The sequence below is a fragment of the Taudactylus pleione genome, unplaced genomic scaffold, assembly GCF_031769625.1.
Source record: "Taudactylus pleione unplaced genomic scaffold, aTauple2 ptg000041l, whole genome shotgun sequence".
Lineage (NCBI taxonomy): Eukaryota > Metazoa > Chordata > Amphibia > Anura > Myobatrachidae > Taudactylus > Taudactylus pleione.
The window spans coordinates 32,302,680-32,322,279 of NW_028284443.1; the positions used below are offsets into that span (position 1 = coordinate 32,302,680).

The following is a 19,600-nucleotide window of genomic DNA, read 5'->3' on the forward strand; positions in this document are numbered from 1 at the left end:
GGCTACATCTCCTACCTATGGTGTGCTCTTCCGTGGAGTAATGTCATGAGCACCAGGGGGGAGGGAGGCATTAGCGTGGCATTGTGGGGGCATTGTTACAACTTCCCTGCACTTCTGGGCTCCTACAGAGGCCCAGGTAATATGTAACTGCACTCCCCTTCCCTCTCTGCGACCCTGAATTTGGAATGTAAATATTCCAATAATGTAGGTTCTGGTTATTGCTGGATTAATTGGTTGGAAGTAAACCATGCAATGTTGTTATAACTGATTTCCATTTCAGAAACATCAGATCATTAGGTATGCTTAGCACTACACATTAAACAACCTTCCTATTCAACAGCTGCAGTTTGCCTCCATGGCAATTTATGTCTGTATCGGATTGTTCCATGCAGTGCAATGTGAATGGCTGTACTAATGTACTGGCGTCTCCTTTCTCCTGTTTGTGTGCAGCATGTCAGATGAATTATTTCCACTACAACAAATAGGGGTGCTTGGTGATATCTGTGATAATTTCGGTTCTACATGTCCTTCCATTAAACAGCGATTTGAAAGAACTTCCTTTTCTTTTGAGTTTCTCCATTTCATTCTTCTGTTCTGAAACCAGATTTTAACCTGTTGAAATACAGTGTAATAATAATTATTTTAAGCAGCATTAAATTAAAGGATGCTAAAAGCTAATCTAGTTTCAACTCAAAAACAAAATGTAAACTTCTGCAGGTATTTCCTCTAGAGGTGCATTATAAGAGACACTGGGGGTGCTGGCTGGAGAGACACTGGAGAGACAGAGGGAGCTGATTGGAGAGACAGAGGATGTGCTGTCTGGAGAGACAGGGGAGTTGGATGGAAAGACAGAGGGGACTGGCTGAAGAGATACTGGGGGTACTTGCTGGAAAGACACTGGGGGCTGGTTTGAGAGACATTGGGGGCTGTTTGGAGAAACATTGGGGGCTGACTGGAGAGACAGTGGGGGGCTGACTGTAGAGACAGTGGGGGCTAGCAGGAGAGAGTGGGGGCTGACAGAACAGACACTGGGGGCTGGCAGGAGAGATACTGAGGCTGGCTTGAGAGACAGAAGGGGGGGTTGCCAGGAGGGACAGTGGGGGCTGACTGTAGAGACACAGGGGACTGACTGTAGAGACAGAAGGGGGCTGACTGTAGAGACAAAGGGGGTGGCTGGAGAGACAGTGGGGTGCTGGCTGGAGAAAGAGGGGAGCTGGCTGGAGAGACACTGGGGGTTTCTGGCTGGAGAGACACTGGGAGCTGGTTGGAGAGATATTGGTGCTGGCTGGAGAGACAGAAAGGGCTGACTAGAACTAGAGAGACACTGGGGGGCTGGAGCAAGCCAGAGTCACTGAGGGGAGGGACACCACCATCTATATTGAGGCTCCAGGCATTTTAAATGAACTTACGCCCCTGCTCTGAATGTGGACCAGCCCTTTTTTGCTCACAAGTCATTGAATTTTAATTTTTATGATATACCCTAATATTTACTATCTGCATTTACTGTATATACTCTACCTGAGATTCCTTTAACATAAGGTTAACGGCAAGTTTCTTTCTGTCAGCTTTGCTTATGTACTTTTGTTTCTGAAACATCTTCTCAAGTGCTTTCCTCTGATCATCAGAAAAGACTGCACGTCTAAGGATCACTCGTCGCGTCTTGGAGTTTGATTCCCTTGGTAACAGAGGCATTTCTCTTCTGTCTCCTTTTTGCAAATAAATCATGAATTATTGCTTTGGACAGTTAATAAGCCAATCATTTTAAAGTGTACCCTAAACTCAGAAATAGCCATTGTATAGTATACACCAATATGTAACAGAATGAGCCCAATTCACTAGGAACCAATGACAGGTCCTTGGACTATGATAAAAGTAAAAAGTTGAGTCTGCAGTCATTTGAGTTACTGTGACATCATTGGACCAGGCCCTGTATATGAATCAAAAAAGCTGTCAGTCAAGCTGTACAGGTTTTATGTTAAGTAAATACCAATAGTTATGATGACTAGAAAGGCCCCAGAGTGCACAAGTACAAGACAGAATATAAATAAATGTGAAATAGTGGATTTACATGCCCTTTAACAATAATCACTATTGTGTCATCACTATTTAATAATGGAAATATTACAATCCAATTATTTATCTCAAAATATGATGTTTCAAATATTAGAATAAGAACACGTGTACCCTCTATTGCAGTTAACTGTGCAGCTTAATTACTCAAACTAGGTCAATGACTTGGGATATATTTTCTTATAGTCTAACACTTTGCAACATTTAATTACAATATGGGATGTAGAGGAGTTTCTGAATAAACAGAGATATTCTGACAAATACAAATGTGTAGATTGAGCACTACTACAGTATAGAACAAAATATTAGTCCAGAAGTCCTTAACATCCTTTATAAATGGCTCCTTATAGTCACAATGAGATGTGTCTCCTTAATCTGTACAACAATATTGGTTTGACTTTTGTGGAAGACCACCTTGGAGTGAGGAAAAGGTTTAGTCATGGTTTTCATTTTTCTATTGTCATTCAATACCTCCTTGTTAAATGGACAATTAATAGAACACTTTCAAAACTGTGCATCAGTCCGAGCTAATAAACAATCCTGCCAGTTGATAATGTGACCTATGTATTCAACCAGTTTCTCTATATACTCATCTCATGCTTTTAATCCCTTTTCAGGTAGTAGAGGTTACAGGAGAAGATGAGCTTAAAAGAGTCTATAAAAGTCATTTTCATTCACTGCTTTATTTTTCAGTCAAGTGTTTAAATGGTGTTCAGAGGTCCCGCTGGAATGTGACACAGGATAAAAGATTGCATATAGATCCCTGCTTTATGGTTGTACAAAAGGGCAAATGACCCTTGCAAAGGCCTTTTCAGCATGAAATTGTTCCTAAAGTTCATCTGCACGGTGAAAAATTGTGGTTAAGTCGCGTGTGGATGAGTAAAGAGAAAGTGCAGATTGGTCACGGTACTGTCAACCATTCTAATGCAACCCAAGCCCTGTAAGATGCTCTGTGGGAAAGTGTCAGCCCCCTCAAGAGGTGCCCATAAGCTTGCAGCTCATTAAACTGCCACTATTTACTGCCTCACTTGTCACAAATCATTCCCTTTAACAACGCTTCCCCATTCAGGAAAGCCTGCAATATTAGCATGTAGTGTACTGAAAGGGCTGAAAGTTACTATACCAACTAAACACTCTGAATTCAGTTTTGCTCTACAAAAGACAAGTATCTAAGGGTCCTCATCCTATTATATATTTGTATTGGAATGATGATGGACACTATTTGCTTGTGGAAATAAAATCACTAGTAATTAATATGTGTGTTTGTTATAATTCTGCTATATTAGTTTATTTTATTTTTCTAACTTTTGTATTATAAACCATACAAATATTTGAATACAATTTCAGAATGTGAAACCATGACTACTGTTAAAAAAGGAATATGTTTTATATCATTTTCTATATTTGCATCTTACGCAGTGGAAGAACATTAAGCATTGTGTCAATAATAAAGAATACAAGAGTTCCACTTATTTCGGTAACAAGGAAGCTATTAGCCTCTTGTCTGACTGGTTCAGTTTCCACTGGGGCATTTTCAATTGTTCAGAGCTACTATCTAGGATAAATCTTCAGAATGGACACTGAATAAGACTGCTGTGATTTTTCTTAGGAATTAGCTCCTCGTCATTGCATCACCAATTAGCTTTCTAGGACCCATTAAATCCTGCTGCTCTGGTTTACAAAATAACTGAAGCATTACTGATGAAGGCTAAAGACTTACTTGGAAAAGCAGTGGGGGAGGCAAGGTGTTGACAGGACCCACCGCAGCAAGCTGGGTAGAATGGCAGGGGCTGGAGAAATAAGTATTTTGAAACACCTGCAAAAAATATACATAGATATACTATTATTACATTTATTTAAACAACACCTACATCTGCTGTAGCACTTTACAATTGTATTACATTCGTTATCCTTTAATCCGTCAATGAATTACAATGTATAATGAACAGAACATAATTACATAGTTAGACTAATTATAGCAAAAAATACATGATGTAAACAGCAAAGGCTCTAAGAATAATACTTACTAGTCGAAGTTTATTCTTTTCAAACAAATTTGGTTAAGAAATGAATGTAAATGATAATTTTGCACAATAAAGGTACATATATACTGTTACTATATACTAGTATAAATGAGCAGAATGTATGTAATGTGTAGTTATAATGGCCAGGGCAGACACAGCACTTTTCAAAAGTGTACCCACAAATCACATCATTGTGTCTGCATTTTCAGCGGGTTATTCTACTGTTCCTCCAAATTTTCAGATGCCTGCCCTCTCCTAGACACGCATGCAGAAATTATATTTCCATGATTATTCTTTTACTTATTACTGTCTGTTTGTACTATTTATTTGTTACACATGATCTTTTATCTTTAAAATAATGATATAGGGGGAGATTTATCAAATCTTGGAGAGAGATTGCAGAGACTTAAAGTACCAGCCAATCAGTTTCTGTCATTTTTCTAGCACAGCCTGTAAAATTACATTAAGTCACAATCTTATATGTAGAAAGCATAGTTGTTCTATAAGTGGCAAATAATAAATATACATAGAAACAAGGGATAGCATAATACAAGATAGAATAAGTAACTCCATATATAGGACAAAACAGAAAGTGAAAAGGTTGTCCACTTATCGGCCCAATCGGCTCATAATCAGCTGATCAGGCCAATAATTGAACACTGCATTGCCGTGACTGATCAGTTATTATTGGTCTGTCAGACATGAAAAATCGTTCAGCATATCCGATAAATACGATAATTGGTCAGCCGCATCTGGCAGTGTATGCACCTCCACTGCTGACCGGCCAACAGTTCCCCTGTATCTTCACAGGGGAAAAACGGGGAACTGTTTCCACAACATATCTCACAGTGTATGATCATGATATCTGATGGGTTTCAGGCTGTCAGATAAAATGTCTGTCAGTCTGAAAGACATTTTATCTCACAGTGAATACCCAACATAAATAGATTCTGTGATTGTGCTAATGGACAGAAGACTCAGTGGACTCTGGTGGTAGCGCCTCTTCCTAGAGTAAATCAAAAAATATCCCATACTACATGAAATATTAATATAATTAACTATCAGGGGCCAACATGCAGCAGGCACATAGTAAGGACAATCTAGAAGCAACCAAGGCAGTGTTTGTGATTGTTAGTGTATTTTAAATAAAGATGTTAGTTTTATTTCTCGTGTTCTTACATTCTTTCTTACAATTGTAATTTCACTGATATTTGATCAAATTAGCAACAATCAATTTGCTGGATCAAGAATATATATCAATGTAGATAACATTAAATGAATCAGAAATACATTCTAAACATTGTTAATGTGGTAAATGATTATACTAGTTGCAAACGTCTGGATTTTAAAGGTATATCTACATAGGTGTATAGAGGCCCATTTCCAGCAACCATCACTCCAGTGTTCTAATGGTACATTGTGTTTGCTAACCACGTTAGAAGACTAATGGATAATTAGAAAGCCCTTGAAAACCCTTGTGCAATTATGTTAGTATAGCTGAAAATGGGTTTGCTCATTAGAGAAGCTATAAAACTGCCCTTCCTTTGAGCTAGTTGAGTATCTGGAGCATCACATTTGTGGGTTCGATTATACTCTCCAAATGGCTAGAAAAAGAGCACTTTCATGTGAAACTCAGCAGTCTATTCTTGTTCTTAGAAATTAAAGCTATTCCATGCGAGAAGTTGCCAAGAAACTGAACATTTCCTATAATGGTGTGTACTACTCCCTTCAGAGAACAGCACAAACAGGCTCTAACCAGAGAAGAAAGAGAAGTGGTAGGTTCCGGTGCACAACTGTGCAAGAAGGCAAGTACATTAGAGTCTATAGTTTGAGAAATAGATGCCTCACAAGTCCTCAACTGGCAGCTTCATTAAATGGTACCCGCAAAACGTCAGTGTCAACGTCTACAGTGAAGAGGCGACTCCGTGATGCTGGCCTTCTAAGCAGATTGGCCAAGAAAAAGCCATATCTGAGACTGGCCAATAAAAGGAAAAGATTAATATGGGCAAAAGAACACAGATATTGGACAGAGGAAGATTGGAAAAAAGTGTTATGCACAGACGAATCGAAGTTTGAGGTGTTTGGATCACACAGAAGAACATTTGTGAGACGCAGAACAAGTGAAAAGATGCTGGAAGAGTTCCTAACGCCATCTGTCAAGCATGGTGGAGGTAATGTGGTGGTCTGGGGCTGCTTTGGTGCTGGTAAAGTGGGAGATTTGTACATGCTAAAAGGTATTTTGAATAAGGATGGCTATCACTCCATTTTGCAACGTCATGCCATACCCTGTGGACAGCGCTTGATTGGAGCCAATTTCCTCCTCCAACAGGACAATGACCCAAAGCACACCTCCAAATTATGCAAGAACTATTTAGGGAAGAAGCAGGCAGCTGGTATTCTGTCTGTAATGGAGTGGCCAGCACAGTCACCAGAACTCAACACTATTGAGCTGTTGTGGGAGCAGCTTGACCGTATGGTACGGAAGAAGTGCCCATCAAGCCAATCCAACTTGTGGGAGGTGCTTCAGGAAGCGTGTGGTGAAATTTCTTCAAATTACCTCAACAAATTAACAGCTAGAATGCCAAAGGTCTGCAATGCTGTAATTGCTGCAAAAGGAGCATTCTTTGACGAAAGCAAAGTTTGAAGGACAAAATTATTATTTCAAATAAAAATCATTATTTCTAACTTTGCCAATGTCTTGGCTATATGTTCTATTCATTTTGCAACTCATTTGATAAATAAAAGTCAGTTTTCATGTAAAACACAAAATTGTCTGGGTGACCCCAAACTTTTGAACGGTAGTGTATATACATACATACATACATACATACATACAGAATGGCAATTATGTCCATTCAGAAGACTGGATAGGTTTAAGACTGTCATTATGTATTGAAAGGATGTTTCAATTATTTATTTCTATATTTTCATATTATAATTCATGAAATTCACACACTTGAGTAACACCTGATAATCTATTATATGAATGTATTTAGGTTACTTAATTGCATTTTCTTGTTTAGTTTATTAATGTAATGTATATTCAGTCTGTGTCAATAAAGGTTATTAATGGATTATTAATGTTTCCTGTTTCCTACTTAAGTGAAAAATTACTATAAGTATGTCCCCGTATAAATTGCATAGTAATTGCCATTTGGTATCAACCTGAACAATGGTACTGGCAGTACTGTATCTGAAACCTTGTCGCTCAATGCATAATGATGTTGATTATATTATAGAGCAATGGTGTGGATTTGAACAAGAAGTCTTAGTTATAGCCTGCAGCTGTGTTTATAGTGGTCAAAACTTCATCTGTTGGCCAGGCCATAAATTGAGGATATTTTAGAACAGCACTGATATTGCTAAGAAACTCGTTACTCCCCATCCTCCCCTTCTTAAAAAATGACCTGCATTTGTATAATTATCTCTGTGACTTCCACCTCTAATACCATCCCCCCAAAGACAAGCATTGTCTAATTTCGACACTCCATGGAATTGTTGTATAGCTATGTGTTATACATAGTACAGTAATCATGACGAGGCTGAGAATGTGGCTTGGAAGTGACAAAAGAAAGGTTTAAAAAAATCATTCATATGAATGTGTTTTTTGTTTGGGGAAAAAAATCAGATAAGCTTTTTATAGGGATTTCTACAAAAATATGTTATGTTTATTAGATACTCCTTGAGAAAGTATATAATGTTTAAAGCCCTAAATTCTCCCTTAATTATTACCTCTGTAGTTGTAAGCAAAGTGTTCTTAGAACACCTTGTAGACTAAATACTGTACAGTGTCTCCACACTGGTAGGCATGGGCTACAAACAAGCATGCAGTAGGTGACGGACAGTATTCACAGTATTCATATAGTGTTTTGTCTTAATCCCATCATGGAAAACCTGCACCTGTTGAATAAGGCCAGTTGTGTTGTTACAACACCATAATTGCAGAACTGTAACTAGGTATTTGGCATAAGCTTCATGTTCCAGCCATTTACTCCAAGAAACACCAATTCCACTAAATCCCCTATATGCACATACAAAGAAAATTTTAGCATGTGACATTACTTTGCCATCTGCTGTGTGACCATGCAGTTTCATTATTATACCCTTGTTTGAAATCAGATATTTTAGTTCAAAATAGAATTATATTGGAAGTGGTACCCAAAATATGCAGATATGTTATTTGTTTTTAGTGTGCTTAGATTCAAATATATTATTTTATAATGGAAAAGCTACAAAAACACCAATGAGAAAAAAATACCCTTTCATTTAAAATTATAAGTTAGGAATAAGTTTGGTGTAAAAGGTCATTAAAGTCAACTCCAAAATGCCCTTCCCACTAACAGCATCACATTTATTTTGCAATTAAATAATTTTAATTTTGATGCAGACATGACCTTTATATATGTCTCATAAGTACATCTTGATACAATGTAAAGATTATCATTACTCACAACAATTAAATTATTTAAAAAAAAACAACTAACTCCCATGAATTTAGTTATGTCTGATGGCAGGCTTCTGAACACAGATAAACACAAAAAGCCTCTAACCAAACAAACAAAATTTTTTTTTCTTTTCTCTGGAATACATTGAATTTGTGACACACAAGTGAAATATGTATGAAATTCTAAAATACATTTTGCATACAATTCATGCATTAATAATAAAATATGAACTGTTTTATTGTAATATTTAAATTTCATATAACAACTATATTGTGTCGGTTCCAAAATGTGGACAGTTTCTTATTATTAGCTACATAATCTCTAGAATGTTTGAAAGCATAAAACTTGTTGTGCACTGTAAATGAAACATTTATAATTGGCTACATTTCTGTTTCTTTTTTTTAACAGTTTTCTTAATTAAATAAATTGTGGTTATATAGACAAGTACCAAAGAACACAACTACACATGATATGTTTATAAATTTAAATCAATTATATAGTTTTAATAAAATTATAGCATCTAACCACCTAACTAAATATTGTGTTTTATAATGTCTGAAAACACATTTTCATATAAATGTAAAAAAACTTTCACCTTTTACCACGAACATTTCTTTAAAAATATTTAGTATCTATAGATCAAATCAATGTTAATAAACGCTAAGAGTCACATCGGAGGCCTAAGGTTATTATCTTGCAATTAGATGTGAGTAACATATTGACTCTGAATGTAATACTAATATATATAATTATATATATATATATGTGTGTGTGTGTACAGCACAGCATGCCATGTCTACACTACATAAATACTGAGTAGACTGGTTTTTTTTTATAGCACTATATCAGAAATGGTCAGGTAGTATAAATAAATGACATCAGAAATGGTCAGGTAGTATAAATAAATGACATCAGAAATGGACATGTAGTATAAATAAATGACCTCAGAAATGGTCAGATAGTATAAATAAATGACATAAGAAATGGTCAGGTAGTATAAATAAATGATATTAGAAATGGTCAGGTAGTATAAATAAATGACATCAGAAATGGTCAGATGGTATAAATAAATGACATCAGAAATGGTCAGGTAGTATAAATAAATGACATCAGAAATGGTCAGGTGGTATAAATTAATGACATCAGAAATGGTCAGGTAGTATAAATAAATGACATAAGGAATGGTCAGGTAGTATAAATAAATGACATCAGAAATGGTCAGGTAGTATAAATAAATGACATAAGGAATGGTCAGGTAGTATAAATAAATGACATCAGAAATGGTCAGGTAGTATAAATAAATGACATCAGAAATGGTCAGATGGTATAAATAAATGACATCAGAAATGGTCAGATGGTATAAATAAATTACATCAGAAATGGTCAGGTAGTATAAATAAATGACATCAGAAATGGTCAGGTAGTATAAATAAATGACATCAGAAATGGTCAGGTAGTATAAATAAATGACATCAGAAATGGTCAGGTGGTATAAATAAATGACATCAGAAATGGTCAGGTAGTATAAATAAATGACATCAGAAATGGTCAGATGGTATAAATAAATGACATCAGGAATGGTCAGGTAGTATAAATAAATGACATCAGAAATGGTCAGATGGTATAAATAAATGACATCAGGAATGGTCAGGTAGTATAAATAAATGACATCAGGAATGGTCAGGTAGTATAAATAAATGACATCAGGAATGGTCAGGTAGTATAAATAAATGACATCAGAAATGGTCAGGTAGTATAAATAAATGACATACATAAATAGTAATGAATAACTTGCAGCTACTGCTCTCATATGAAAGTTTCTTGGTGCCTGTCCACAAGCACACAATTATCATTACAGAACAGATGGTCTATGCCAGATGTTACATTGGCTTGTTTCCTGAAGATGATAAATCATTGTCTCATTAATTACTCAATCAAATTATTGTTTAATTATGTGTGAATTACTTTGTTATTAGCACTAAATGAATAAACGTATAATCATTGGAACTCTCAGTAGTGGATTAAATATATATTTCTCAGGTCTTCTATGAAGTATAATTATCTACCTCCATCAATATCGAAGACCTTTAATAAGCTATTTATATTTGTCTGTCTCATTAAAATAATACGATACAATCATAGATTATTGCAATTGATTTGTCAATCTCCTGCAAAGCAGAAGCAATTATTAATTTGAACAGATATATACAGATAGATAACCAAAACATAATAAACAGCATTAAACCATAGTACTGTACAGGATTATACTATATTGAGTTCTTGCACACATCAGTATTATGTATATGGCAGATTGTGTTTTGTATACAAACTTTGCCATCCAGTTACCTGTGGGTGGGTGTATGTACTCAGCATCAGTTGGTTATATGGGCTGATGCAGGTAAGTATCATTCCCTTGCAGTTAGCTGGTGGCGGTAGTGAGAGGAGTCAGTACATGGGCTGTGGCACCTACCTGCTCTGTGCTGGAAGTCGGCCCCTGTGTGTGGCGGAAAACGAACAGCCGGGCTAACCAGATGTACAGCCCATGTTACAGGATATGTACCTCCCGAGGGGCTGATTTGTTCCGCTGCCGGACACAGATTGACTGCTGGCCAAGTGCTGCCTGCCACAGGCACATATTGCACAGCAGGCTGCTCCTCATCCCTCAGCAGGTCATCTATCAGGAAACTTCTCCCCAGACCCCCACAGCCAGGAGGTACCGAGGTATGGTGGAGGGAAGCAGGATGCCTCTCCAGGTCCCATCTCACAGCAGGAGGAGATACAGCTGCTCCAGACATCATCCTAAGCACCAGGCACAACTTAGGCAAAGTTTCCTGCAGTTGTTATCTACTTTGCCTTGTAGAGCTGCAATGCTGGGGAGCACAGGCAGGCTGGATAAGTCAGAGAGTAAAGAAATGTCATTGAATACAAGTTACAGATGCAGCCCCCATGTGCACTCCACATCTCCACCGATATAAGACAAGGGGCTCTTCTGGGAGAAGGTGTGTCCAGCTCATTCATTATGTCAAGTGCCTATGACATGGACAACAATTAACTCATGCACATAACTTAAATAAAGCCTAGAGCTTTACATTGAGTTCTCTTACAATATATAGAATAGCTGCTGTAAAAAAAGTGTCCAAGTGATGTTTGCTGGGAATGTGTCACAAGACATACATAACTTGTATTGTGATTTGCTAGTGGTAGCAAATATAAATGTTTTTGTTTCTATTTTCAATGGTTATGAGAGAGAGTTTAAGAGCTGCAATATTTATTTTATATGTTGTGCATGTGTTACCATTTGTAACAAATATATGAAAATAGATCCTAAGCAATAAATTGATTGAATTTGAAGAAGACTATTGTTAGTGTATAACCATATTAAATAGCTGAAATAATGACTGAAATCAGTAAACATATTTAATTTTTTTTATGAACTGCATATTATTCCAAATGCAGGTGGTATAGCATAAACACTACTGTTCATAAACCCTGTGGTCTCCAGTCCGAATCATATAACAATGTATACCTTTAGTAATATGTCATTTTAACTCACTGCACTAGAAAACTTCGTCATTAGGAGTATCCAAGTGTCTTAGAATTCCAAGTCATTATTTGACTACTGGATCTTTGAGACTGATACCTGTACTGTCAGTCAGAGGGTTCCAGCTTAAGGCTGGCAAGGCAGTGGCCACCGAGTCTCAGATCCTTATAAGTGAAACCTCTCACCACAACTAGCTTTGCTCTCCTCTTCCCAAGTTGGAGGGAGTGTAAGGCAACAAGTGTTGGAATCCAAACTAAAGATACTAAATTGGGGCCTGTAATCAACACAACAATAAAATGTTAAATTCATTGGTTTGTGATTTTGTTTTGAATCACTGACACACTCTCTTGCTTCAAGACTGTTTCATAGCATTTGGTATCAGGTTCATGCTAGTATCTTGTCTTAATTTACCAATACCATGTAGACAACATTATCAGACCACTAATGACAATGCAGCACAATAAACTATGAGAAATGAGTGAGAATGGGAGGGAAAACAGCTACAATGAGAACTGTACTGCAATTATAATTAGACATTAATCCCATAAATAGTATCACAATATCACTAGGTGCAAAATGATTTTTATACAAAATAACAAAGTAATAGTATTTAAGAGCTATAAACATGAATACATTTGCATCATAAGAGTATCCCTTTAAAAGAAAAATGTTTTTCTTTAACTGGTTTTATCTAGTCGACTTTAAACACAAAGTGAACTATGAGTGTGTGACCTCCAACTGCCAGCCAAAAATGTTGTCTCATTAAAAACTAAAAACAAAACTGTAGTTTCAGATAAAGCTCACAGACACAGTGTGAGTATGCCCTGGCCATGAACATGGATCATTATTATTTAAACTTTGCAATGAAAATGAAAGCTTGTTATTTCCAACTACTTTCTTATTGTAAAAACCTAATTAAATACATAAGTGAAATCATGAGCAATACAGGACATTCATTTAACTGTGATTTATTAAGCTTTCCCAGGGAGACTGCTTAAAATGCATAAACAGTTCTGAACAGTAAACAACCATGTCTCTGGATGGCCAAACAGGACCCACATGCTGTGCATGGAAATTGCCCTTAACAACATTGCCTATTGTCTAGCCAATTGGAAGCCAAAGGTTACTTGTAATGAAATTTCAAGATCTCATCATTTATAAGAAGCATCACTTCCATAGGCAGATGTTTTGTCTAACACATTTCTGATTTTGTCTGGGATGAAACAAGGATTTGTAAATTGGTAAATAGTTTGTTTTCTATGTCATTTAAGCATTTGGAAACAATAGCAAATGATTGGACACATGCAAATATTTGAGACAAATAAATGAGTAACTCTTCAACCTGCAGAATATAATAAGGAGGACCACTGATTGTGGATACACGGCTCAGTTTGTTCTCAATAGCTTGTGCAAATTACACCACATGTAGATTGGGTTTTACAGTACTTGCTGTTGATCACCTGATTTACATCTGTACGCTATGACAAATATAAGATCTTTTTAAAATAGTTTTAAAGAATAGTATTTTATCTAAGGATAAATTCAGACCTCCCTGTTAACACAATCAAGCCTAGTACAGTCTCTTTGGCGGAAGAGATTATGTTTAGGGAAATAAAACTGAATTAGTGATGTCAATGATTTCATCTGGGAACTAGGAGTTTTCCTTGAATTATGTTACAAAATGATTGCAGTAGATGGAAAAGCAATGATTCTTATTTTTGCTTGAAGCATGAAGATACTGATTCTAAATGGCTACTCTAGAGACTGGCTGATAGGCTGCACAATTGTGTGCACTGAATCTCTAGGTGAAAATAAATAAACCTCTACAGTACATGAACATGTCATATTTCCTTACAATCACTATTGACTGCATGTGACAAATTTGTCTCAATGTCCTGATTTTGGCAGTTGGAAAAGATGTCCTATTCTCTGCTGTTCTACATAACAAAGCAGCAGTGAAAGGGTGTGCCATGCACAATTGCTACTAGAGAAGCAGCCAACACTTTTCGGGACACTATGCCTCTGGGGATGTGGTAAACCCCCTGTCTCCAATCCTTGCGCTCACAATGCTGAGAGGCATGGCTAATGCCCCAGAGTTGGTGAAGACATTATGGGGGAGATGTATCAAGACTTGGAGAAAGAGATAAAGCTGAGTTGTCTAAAGCAACCATCCAACTTCCAATTGTCATTTCAAAGACTGTACTAGATAAATGACAGTTAGCAGCTGTTTGCATTGGGTATATTCTCCACTTTATTTCTCTCCGAGGCTTGATACATCTTCCCCTAAATCTGAAAAAGACATTGATCTAAAAACCTTAAAATTAGCATGAAGTACTTACAAGAAAATAAGATTCAAATTTTGAATTTCCTTTACATCCGTATTATTGAAAATCCGTGAAAAGATCTAAAAAATCCAGAACATACAAAAAGACTTTTGCCTATTTCTGACATACATTATAATTGGATAAAATATGCCTGTGTTGCTCCAAGGAACATTTGAAAGCTGTGATTTCTACCACAGGATGTGTTTAAAGCGTTAACAACATTGTGCAATATTTTGCCTATATGCCACATGCAGTCTTTTATTTATTTATATTTTAAATGTGTTAAATTCAGCCAATAAATAGTAATTATTAGCAAAAAAAATATGCAAAACCTCAATGGTGCTAAAAACATGGTCACTATTGTGATCCTGGTATCTCAGTGATTGGTTGCACTGTAGTGGGTGATTTACTCCTTACCTGCTGCCAGACCATAAGGCGTTGGCTTGGTGAAACCTGTTAGCAATTATTAACTTTTTTTAAAATAAAAGTTATAAGTACAATAAGCGTCGTCTAGTAACAGTATAGTGACTATGGGTGGGATGTACTAAAGTGTGTAATGTGGTCAAAACTCTGAAAACCCCCGTTTTCACAGTTTTGGACACATATCCATATGTACCAAGCTCCAGAATGCAATTCATTCTGGAGCTTGCACCCGATGGGTAACGCCATCTTTACATGGTGCTACCCAATAGAAGCCTCTGGGCTTCTTGCGAATTCCCCCTGAGAGAAATCCAATCGTATACCTCCCAGCACCCCTTGTCAGTATAAGTAGTGGAATGTACAGCATCATTGATGCAATGCTTAGTACATCCCGCTCACAATGAGATAATAAAACAATACATTTATTGTAACGGAACTTTGTAATCTGTAGGCATCCTGTAACTAAACATTAGTCACAGAAATAACAAACAGTAACACACTTATATACCCTGCAGGTCTCACTAACATTTAAGGCCCTCAACTTACCCTCCAAACAGGGTATTATTAACACATCTCACTATATGCCTTGTTAGGGTCATTTGTTCTTAACCTACACATAAACACAAAACTCCCTTCTAGACATTTCCCACCTAACCCAGCATTTTTTTATGGGCCCACTCCCCTGGGGAAACCAGGCCTGGTGCTAACTGGCCTACGGCTGGTGGAATCACTGAGGGTCTCCCCTTTATGGTACAACTAGCCCTGTTTGGTCAAATCTAGTGCTGGTAATGGAAACAACTTTGTCCCCCTGATTTACCCAATACCAGCCTAGGTAGCAGCAATAGTGATGATACTTTTTAATAATTTCTAGCAAACACACAGGAAACATGCTGGAATGCTAGCAATGTGGCCTTCATAACACATCGCTGGTATGTTGGGGATTCAGTCTCCAAATCTCGGGCTATTGCATCCTGTGACCTGGATACAAAACTCACACACAGCGAATTTAGGCCCTCATTCAGAGCCGTACGCTCTGAGCTGAGCGCACGCTCTGAATGAGGGCCATCCTCCATAACTATGGAGCGTCCTCCTGGACGCTCGTATAGCTGTGGGTCACCACCCACAGCCTATACGAGCGTGCAGTTTGATGGCCGCGATGGTCTTGACCATCGCGACCATCGAAACTGCGAGCCGGAGCCTGCGGTTGAGGTTTTCAACCGCAAGGCCCGGAGTGATTTTGGCTCTATCAGAGCCAAAATCACTCCCACTGACATCACTAGTGATGTCAGTGGGCCGGCTTCTGACGGTAGGCGTTCCCTTAGGAACGCCCCCGTCAGGGAGGCACGCCCCCGGCACGCCCACCAAAGGGGGCGTGCTGTCAATCAACATCGACAGCACGCCCCCTTTGATCAGACACAACGAGCGAAGGAAAGTCCTTCGCTCGTCGCGTCTGGCGCATGCGCACGACGGAGCTCCCTCCGTCGTGCGCATGCTCAGTGCAGAACATCGACCCACTTGCGAGCGGACAGCCGCTCGCGAGTGGGTCTGAATCAGGCCCTTAGGCGACTTTAAAAGTGAACTCCCTTCATTGTATCTAAAGGTATGATATATTTAAATCTTAGCTCCTACAATCTACATAGCAGGGTTCCGTGGCAAAATATATGGGGTCTTTTTATCTGTTTTTGCAAGACCTTGTGTGTATATATATATATATATATATATATATATAGTGGCAAAGAGGGTTCTTTGCTATGTTCTGCTATAAAGGACATGACTTATTCCCTGGAACAAACAAAAAGGCTGGATACCTTTAAAACACAGCTGCATCACGTGTGTGTGTGCGTGCATGCGTGTCATAAAAGGTTCTGGAATTCAGGGGGAAGGTGCTCCTGACACTGAATTAGTCGGCAAGGTGATATAAAGCTGGTAATGTTTAGTTTAGTGTCAGGTAGCCATATGCTGAATGTAAATGTGCTGATATAACACTTTGCATCAATAAAAATTAGGGATGTGCAGGCTCGGATAGGTTCTTTCATGGACAAACATCATCTTCCGTGGACTTTTGTCAAGGAATAATTATGTTTGTCCATGAAAGATGACGTTTTGTCTCTTTCTGAGACCTGATTTTTGGAGGGAAAAATCAGAACTCGGCGTGCAAATTCGAACCTATCCGAGCCTGCACATCCCTAGTAAAAATCCATCTGACAAGGGCAACTGCTGTCAAGTGTGTTCTTTGTAAGGAGAATACAAAGTGGTGTAATTCGTGGGATCATTCTGCTAGCCACGATTCATGTGGCAGAGTCCACACGCTGTCTTGTTGGGTTGGTGAGTGAGGTTAACCAGCCTGTAAAACTTGGTTTATTTGCACATGTGGAAAAGTTGTGCTGGGTGCAAATGTATAAAGTTTATGCTGTGTTATTTGTAAAGAGAAACAAGTGTATACACAGTGCGATTATTTTTAAACTAACTCAACTGTTTCTGAGATTAGTTGCAGCAGAAAAAAAAAGGTCTTTATCTGGCTGAAAAGCACCAAATGTGTTTCTCTGTGTTTTTACTTGGTCTTGCTAAGTTTGGGTGTGGTACAGATATATAAGCACAGGCTGCTAAAGAAAGATGTATCTGTGTTAAGCTGGGTACACACGTAAAGATTTTCTGTCCAACCATCCAACTAGTTGATTGGTTGGAATGAAAATCTGGTAAGGTATGAAAGCAAATGACAATCAGCAATTTGCTCCCAAACGCTGAAAAATGGACAAAAACTGTTGTTTGAACAAATTGTTTAGATCAAACATTTAACAAACTTGTCTGAACGACCATTTTCATCTGTTTTCTGGCATTTAGGAGCAAATTGCTGATCATCAGTTACTCCCATACGTTACCAGATTTTCATTCCAACCAATCAACTAGTTGGATGGTTGGACAGAAAATCATCTGTATAAGCCCAATTAAAGACACAGTGATTTGCTTTTTGCTGGTTATTGTAGTGCCACATAAAGAAATGTTTTGACTGTATTGAAACACAATGTGATACAAGTAAACCAGGGGAGTTTGTTTCTGTGTGTATTGTGAACAAACCATTAATTTGCAAGACTGTTTAACCCCACTTAAAGGGAAAGTTATTTTTTTTTGTGTGTGTTGTGCCTCTTTAGCGGGTATAATACAGGGGCCACTGGCAGCTAGTTTATATTAGTGCAAAAACACTGGCTTGCTGATGCATGATAAGCAATTGCTGAGGCCCAGGTGAAGTGCAACAAACTGTTACAGGCAATGCTCAGTCAGCTGCGACTGGGTGAATGGGGGCCTGCCGGGATACAAAAGATGACACCATCAGACAATGTTAAGCCATTTCTGTTGTGCTTTGAGAGGACGGCAACTCGGCTTAAATGGACAATAGAGGAGTGGGTGACACAATTCAATCCTTATTTGATGGGAGAAGCACAGCTGGCCTATGTAGATATGTCCGAAGCCCAGGTGATAAATTATCGGCATGTAAAAGGCGCAATTCTGGTGTGGGTAGAGGTGACAGTGCCTGGGAAGGCACAGCGTTTCTATGACTGGTGATATAGGCCTGGATCCTCAATGCATGCTCAGCTAGCCGATCTGGCAAAGTTAACCCACAGTTGGTTAGAGCCCGAATGAAACCCACTGGCCAGGATCCTGGAAAGCCTGGCAATCGACAATAGTGTGCGGAACCTAAAGCAGGAGCTGCAAAGGCGGGTTCTACAAATCAATCCGTAGACATTTCAGGAGCTTGAGGTAACCATTGACCGATATTATGCCCAGGGAAATATGGCCCAGACAGCAGAGAAGGTTGTCAGGCCGATCTTCAGACAGCTTGTGCCGGCCAATGCTTCCACTGCCTCTAGGAGTTAAACCACTGGACAGTGCTGTAAGAGTTCTTCCCTGTTCTCATTAATATTAAATTTAAAATGCATCAACATTTCACGGATGGTCTCCCCATCATCAGGATAAATGTGAATAAAACAGTGCACATATGTTTTATCCAATGATCAAATGGCATTAGATCATGTTCTATTCTACAAACAATAAAACATATTTAAATGTATTTCAATCCATACATAGCAACCAGTCCAGAACCAACTTCTACATCAAATACAAGTTTTGTCTTCTACCTTTGCATATAAAAATTTACTGTACTAAGGCCCTCATTCTGAGCCGTATGCTCTGAGCAGAGCGCACGCTCTGAATGAGGGCCGGGCTCCATTTTCATGGAGCGTCCTCCTGGACGCTCGTATAGCTGTGGGTCACCACCCACAGGCTATACGAGCGTGCATTGTGATGGTCGCGATGGTCGAGACCATCGCGACCATCGAATTTGCGAGCCGGAGCCTGCGGTTGAGGTTTTCAACCGCAAGCTCCGGAGTGATTTTGGCTCTATCAGAGCCAAAATCACTCCCACTGACATCACTAGTGATGTCAGTGGGCCGGCTTTTGACGGGAGGCGTTCCCGTGGGAACGCCCACGTCAGGGAGGCACGCCCCTGGCACGCCCACCAAAGGGGGCGTGCTGTCAATCAACATTGACAGCATGCCCCCTTTGATCGGACACAACGAGCGAAGGACTTTCCTTCGCTCGTCGCGTCTGGCGCATGCGCACGACGGAGCTCCCTCCGTCGTGCGCATGCTCAGTCCATAACATCGACCCACTTGCGAGCGGACAGCCGCTCGCGAGTGGGTCTGAATCAGGCCCCAAATGCGGTGCCCAGAAGCGTGGACGGCGGGATCCTGTGCTATTGGTGGGGGTCCAGACCTAAAG

General features: G+C 38.8%; 1 protein-coding gene across 1 annotated transcript; it reads right to left on the reverse strand.

The window, feature by feature from the left end:
• Positions 1-316: 316 nt before the first annotated feature.
• Positions 317-11,337, reverse strand: DBX2 (developing brain homeobox 2). The gene is given in 5 exon segments (XM_088456490.1): positions 317-426; positions 429-612; positions 1,519-1,706; positions 3,791-3,886; positions 11,010-11,337. Coding segments are annotated over 5 exon segments (906 nt in total).
• Between the last annotated feature and the right edge of the window lie 8,263 nt (positions 11,338-19,600).